Source organism: Larus michahellis, unplaced genomic scaffold, assembly GCF_964199755.1.
Source record: "Larus michahellis unplaced genomic scaffold, bLarMic1.1 SCAFFOLD_614, whole genome shotgun sequence".
Lineage (NCBI taxonomy): Eukaryota > Metazoa > Chordata > Aves > Charadriiformes > Laridae > Larus > Larus michahellis.
Genome location: NW_027436143.1, coordinates 4,794 through 11,079, shown reverse-complemented (window position 1 = coordinate 11,079; position 6,286 = coordinate 4,794). Strand labels below are relative to the sequence as shown.

The 6,286-nt window shown below is 73.8% G+C and overlaps 1 protein-coding gene across 1 annotated transcript; it reads right to left on the bottom strand.

The window, feature by feature from the left end:
- Positions 1–596: 596 nt before the first annotated feature.
- On the bottom strand, positions 597–5,307 carry LSM2 (LSM2 homolog, U6 small nuclear RNA and mRNA degradation associated). The gene is given in 6 exon segments (XM_074571688.1): positions 597–758; positions 760–783; positions 2,079–2,138; positions 3,927–3,957; positions 5,013–5,080; positions 5,187–5,307. Coding segments are annotated over 6 exon segments (288 nt in total). The 5' UTR covers positions 5,190–5,307; the 3' UTR covers positions 597–656.
- Between the last annotated feature and the right edge of the window lie 979 nt (positions 5,308–6,286).

Genomic DNA, 6,286 nt, shown 5'->3' with positions numbered 1-6,286 from the left:
TGTCTGGGACCCCCCCAAATCCCTCTCAAACCCCCCCAAAAAAGGGTCCCAGGTGCCCCGGACCCCCCCCAAAAAGGGGACCCAGGTGTTCGGGACCCCCCCAAATCCCCCCAAAAAAGGGACCCCCCCAACCAGGACCCCCCCCAAAAAGGGGACCCAGGCGTCCGGGACCCCCCCAAATCCCCCCCCCAGGCGCCCGGCGCAGCACACACACACACCCCCAGCTCGGGGTGGGGGGGGGGGGGGTCATCGGCTTTATTGAGCCCCTCCCCCACCCAGGTGGGGGGATTCGGGGCGGGGGGGGGGCATCCGGGACCCCCCCAGAAAGGACCCCGCTGCCCGGGACCCCCCTACTTTAAGAGGGATCCCGGTGTCTGGGGCTCCCCATTGCGGGGGGGGGGCGACCCCGGTGCCTGGGGGGGGATGTAGGGGGTGGCGGGGGGGGGGCTGGGGGGGTCCCAGGCGTGCGGGACCCCCCCCCCCCCCCAAAAAAGGGACCCAGGAGTTTGGGACCCCCCCCCCCAAAATCGGAGCCAGGCGTCCGGGACCCCCTTAAGGCGTCCCGGGGGGGGGGGGGGGGGTGTTTGTATGGGGGGGGGGGGGGCGTGGGGGGGGTCGCAGGTGTCCGGGGGGGGGTCCCCGGTGCCGGGGGGGGGTCACTGTTTCTGGGTGAGCGCCTCCTTGCGCGCCGCGTCCTGCAGCAGCTGCGTGTCCACCTCGTCGGCCGGCAACTGCACGTAGCGGACCACCGAGCCCCGGGATGAAGCAGTTCTTCACCGACAGCTGCGGGGGGGGGGGGGGGGGGGCAGGGGGGGTCAGACCCATAGGGAACCCCCCCCGGACCCCCAGAGACCCCCCCCGGACCCATAGAGAACCCCCCCCCCAAACACCCAGAGACCCCCCTGGACCCATAGGGACCCCCCGACCCATAGGGACCCCCCCCAACCCATAGGGACCCCCCCCGAGACACCCAAGAACCCCCCCCAGGGACCCCCCCAGACCCATAGGGAACCCCCCCAGACATCCAGGGACCCCCCCAGACCCATAGGGACTCCCCGACCCATAGGGACCCCCCCTGGACCCCCCAGAGACACCCCCCCCCCCCCCCGGGACCCCCCCCAGACCCATAGGGAACCCCCCCCGGACCCCCAGAGACCCCCCCGGACCCATAGGGACCCCCCTGGACCCATAGGGAACCCCCCCCGGACCCATAGGGAACCCCCGACCCATAGGGACCCCCCCTGGACCCCCAAAGACCCCCCCCCAGGGATCCCCCCCAGACCCATAGGGAACCCCCCCCGGACCCCCAGAGACCCCCCCGGACCCATAGGGAACCCCCCGGACCCATAGGGAACCCCCCCCAAACACCCAGAGACCCCCCCGGACCCATAGGGACCCCCCCGAGACACCCAGGAACCCCCCCCAGGGACCCCCCCAGATCCATAGGGAACCCCCCCCGGACCCCCAGAGACCCCCCCGGACCCATAGGGACCCCCCCAGACCCATAGGGAACCCCCCTGCACCCCCCACCCAGGGACCCAGGGACACCCCCCCAGGGACCCCCTGGACCCATAGGGAACCCCCCCTGGACCCCCAGAGACCCTCCCCCAGGGACCCCCCCGGACCCATAGGGAACCCCCCCCCCGAACACCCAGAGACCCCCCCCACCAGGGACCCCCCCGGACCCATAGGGACCCCCCCGAGACACCCAGGAACCCCCCCCAGGGACCCCCCCAGACCCATAGGGACCCCCCCCCAAACACCCAGGGACCCCCCAGACCCATAGGGACTCCCCCTGGACCCCCAGAGACCCCCCCCCCCAGGGACCCAGGGACCCTCCCCCCCAGGGACCCCCCCCGGCCCATAAGGAACTCCCCTGGACCCCAGGGATCCCCCCCAGGGACCCCCCCGGACCCATAGGGACCCCCCCCAGACCCCCAGGGACCCCCAGGACCCCTATGTCTGGGTGGGAGGCCCCAGAGACACCCCCCCCCCCAGGACCCCCCCCCCCCCGGGTGGGAGACCCCCCCCCCAGGGACCCCCCCCTTGGGTGCGACCCCCCCGCGCCCCCCCCGCACCATGTGGGGGTATTTCTCGGGGTCGGTGACGCTGATGTCCGTCAGCTTGATGTTCAGGTACTGGGGGGGCGGGGGGTGAGAGACCCCCTGCCCCATAGAGCCCCTGCCCCACAGAGACCCCCCCTGCCCCACAGAGACCCCCCTGTCCCACAGAGACCCCCCTGCCCCACAGAGAGACCCCCCTGACCCACAGAGAGACCCCCCCGACCCATAGAGCCCCTGCCCCACAGAGATCCCCCTGCCCCACAGAGAGACCCCTGCCCCACAGAGAGACCCCCCCTGACCCATAGAGCCCCTGCCCCACAGAGACCCCCTGCCCCACAGAGACCCCCCTGCCCCACAGAGAGACCCCCCTGACCCACAGAGAGACCCCCCCTGACCCATAGAGCCCCTGCCCCACAGAGAGACCCCTGCCCCACAGAGAGACCCCTGCCCCACAGAGAGACCCCCCCTGACCCATAGAGCCCCTGCCCCACAGAGAGACCCCCCCTGACCCATAGAGCCCCTGCCCCACAGAGACCCCCCTGCCCCACAGAGACCCCCCTGCCCCACAGAGAGACCCCCCTGACCCACAGAGAGACCCCCCCTGACCCATAGAGCCCCTGCCCCACAGAGAGACCCCTGCCCCACAGAGAGACCCCTGCCCCACAGAGAGACCCCCCCTGACCCATAGAGCCCCTGCCCCACAGAGACCCCCCTGCCCCACAGAGAGACCCCCTGACCCATAGAGCCCCTGCCCCACAGAGATCCCCCGCCCCACAGAGAGACCCCCCTGCCCCATAGAGCCCCTGCCCCACAGAGAGACCCCCCTGCCCCACAGAGAGAGCCCCCGCCCCACAGAGAGACCCCCCTGCCCCACAGAGAGAGCCCCCGCCCCACAGAGACCCCCCTGCCCCATAGAGCCCCTGCCCCACAGAGACCCCCCCGCCCCACAGAGACCCTGCCCCACAGAGACCCCCCTGCCCCACAGAGAGACCCCCCTGACCCATAGAGCCCCTGCCCCACAGAGACCCCCCCTGCCCCATAGAGACCCCCCTGCCCCACAGAGAGACCCCCCTGCCCCACAGAGACCCCCCCTGCCCCATAGACCCCCCTGCCCCATAGAGAGATCCCCCTGACCCATAGAGCCCCTGCCCCACAGAGACCCCCCCTGCCCCATAGAGACCCCCCTGCCCCACAGAGACCCCCCTGACCCATAGAGAGATCCCCCTGACCCATAGAGCCCCTGCCCCACAGAGACCCCCCTGCCCCACAGAGAGACGCCCTGACCCATAGAGAGACCCCCCTGCCCCATAGAGCCCCTGCCCCACAGAGACCCCCCTGCCCCACAGAGAGACCCCCCTGCCCCACAGAGAGACCCCTCCTGCCCCACAGAGAGATCCCCCCCGCCCCACAGAGGACCCCCCGCCCCACAGACAGACTCGCCCCGCCCCACAGAGGACCCCCCCCTGCCCCACAGAGACCCCCCCCCAGCCCCATAGAGAGACCCCCCGCCCCACAGCCACCCTGCCCCATAGAGACACCCTCCTGCCCCACAGAGACCCCCCCGTCCCATAAAGATCCCGCCCCACAGACCCCCCTGCCCCATAGACACCCTGCCCCACAGAGACCCCCCCCCGGAGGCCCCCAAATCCCCCCAGCCCCACGGATCACCCCCCCGCAACCCCACAGACCCCCCCTCTGCCCCACAGATCCCCCCCGGCCCCACAGACCTCCCTTGCCCCATAGACACCTCCAGCTGCCCAGACCCCCCCCCCCAGCCCCACAGTCCCCCCCCCCCAGCCCCACAGATACCCTCCGCCCCACAGACCCCCCCCCAGCCCCACAGCCCCCCCCGCCCCCCCTCACCTGATCCACCGAGTGCAGGGTCCCGCAGATGCTGCGGAGAGAAACGGGGGTCATGGGGGGGGGGGCGGAACGGGGGGGTCGGGGGGGGGTCAGGGGGGTCCATGGGGGGGATCGGGGGGGGGCTATTCTATGGGGGTGCCCGGGGGGGTCAAGGGGGGGTCCGGGGGTGTCCATGGGGGTGTCCCGGGAGGTCTGGGGGGTCCATAGGGGGTGGGGGGGGGGGTCCATGGGGGTCTCCCGAGGGGGCCCAAGGGGGGGTCTCGGGGGGGGGGGGGGATCCATGGGGGTGTCCCGGGGGGTCTGGGGGGTCCACGGGGGGGGGGTTCCAAGGGGGGTCTCGGGGGGTCTGGGGGGGTCCATGGGGGTCTCCCGGGGGTGCCCAAGAGGGGTCTCGGGGGGGGGTGTCCATGGGGGGTGTCCCGGGGGGTCTGGGGGGTCCATAGGGGGGTGGGGGGGGGTTCCAAGGGGGGGTCTGGGGGGGTCCAAGGGGGTCTCCCGGGGGGGTCCAAGGGGGGTTGTCCATGGGGGTGTCCCGGAGGGGTCCAAGGGGGGGTCTCGGGGGGTCTGGGGGGGTCCAAGGGGTCTCCCGGGGGGGTCCAAGGGGGGGTCTCGGGGGGGGGTGTCCATGGGGGGTGTCCCGGGGGGTCTGGGGGTCCATAGGGGGTGGGGAGGGTTCCAAGGGGGGGTCTGGGGGGGGTCCAAGGGGGGGTCTCGGGGGGGTGTCCATGGGGGGTGTCCCGGGAGGTCTGGGGGGTCCATAGGGGGGGTCTGGGGGGGTCCAAGGGGGTCTCCCGAGGGGGCCCAAGGGGGGGTCTCGGGGGGGGGTCCATGGGGTCTCCCGAGGGGGCCCAAGGGGGGGTCTCGGGGGGGGTCCATGGGGGTGTCCCGGGGGGGTCCAAGGGGGGGGTCTCGGGGGGTCTGGGGGGGTCCAAGGGGGTCTCCCGAGGGGGTCCAAGGGGGGGTCTCGGGGGGGGGTCCATGGTGGCGTCCCCGGGGGGGTCCAAGGGGGGGTCTCGGGGGGGGGTGTCCCGGGGGGGTCCAAGGGGGGGTCTCCACGCGGGGGGGGGGGTTGTGGTTTCCCCTCACCTGAGGTCGTTCTTCAGCTCCACCACCACGTCCTTCCCCACCAGCGACTTGAAGAAGGAGTAGAAGAGCTGGGGGGGGGCACACGGGGGGGTCAGAGGTCACGGGGGGGGGGTCAGGAGACCCCCAAAAATCCCGTCCGTTCCCCCCCCCCCCCCCCCCGCGCCGGGTTCTCACCATCGCGGCGGCCGCCAGCAGCGCGCGCGCCGCAGGCCACGCCCCCTTCCGCCGCCGGAGGCCACGCCCACTCCGCTTCCAGGCCGCGCCCCCTCCCGCCAACGTGACTCCGCCCACCGCCCCCCCGAGACCCCGCCCACCCCGCCTCCAGACTCCGCCCACCGCCCCCCGAGACCCCGCCCACCGCCCCCCGAGACACCGCCCACCGCCCCACGAGACCCCGCCCACCCCGCCTCCAGACCCCGCCCCCCGCCCCCCGAGACCCCGCCCACCCCGCCTCCAGGCCACGCCCATCGCTCGCTCAGGCCACGCCCACCCGCGGGGGAGGGGGCGGGGGGGGAAGTGAGTCACCCGCCCCCGCGGCGGGGGCAAAGGTCAAGGGGCGGGGCCTGTCACCCCCCCCCCCCCCCCGTCCCCAATGTCCCCCCCCGGGTGTCCCCCCATGTGTGTCCCCCCCCCCCGTCCCCAAATCCCCCCGTGTCCCCATGTCCCCCCCCCGTGGTGTCCCCATGTCCCCCCCGTGTCCCCAGATCCCCGCGTGTCCCCCCCCGCCCCCATCTCTGTGTCCCCAAATCCCCCCCGTGTCCCCCCATGTGTCCCCCCCCCCCGTGCCCCGTCCCCCCCCCCGTGTCCCCAAGCCCCCCCCCCCGTCCCCGTGTCCCCCCACGGGTGCCACCCCCCCGTGTCCCCACCCCCGTGTCCCCGTGTCCCTGCTGTGTCCCCACACCCGCCCCCCCCCATCCCTCCTGTCCCCGTGTGTCCCCGTGTCCCCACCCCACGGCCCTGCTGTCCCCCCTGCCCCCCCCGTGTCCCCCCACGCCCCCGTGTCCCCCCGGCCCATCTGTCCCCGTGTCCCCCCTGTGTCCCCACATCCCCCTGTCCCCCCCGTGTCCCCCCGGCCCATCTGTCCCCGTGTCCCCCTTGTGTCCCCACATCTCCACGTCCCCCCGTGTCCCCTCGTGTCCCCCGATGTCCCCCGTGTCCCCCATGTCCCCCCATCCCATGTGTCCCTTGTGTCCCCCGATGTCCCCCGATGTCCCCCAATGTCCCCCCAGCCCATGTCCCCATGTGTCCCCATGTCCCCCGATGTCCCCCCATTG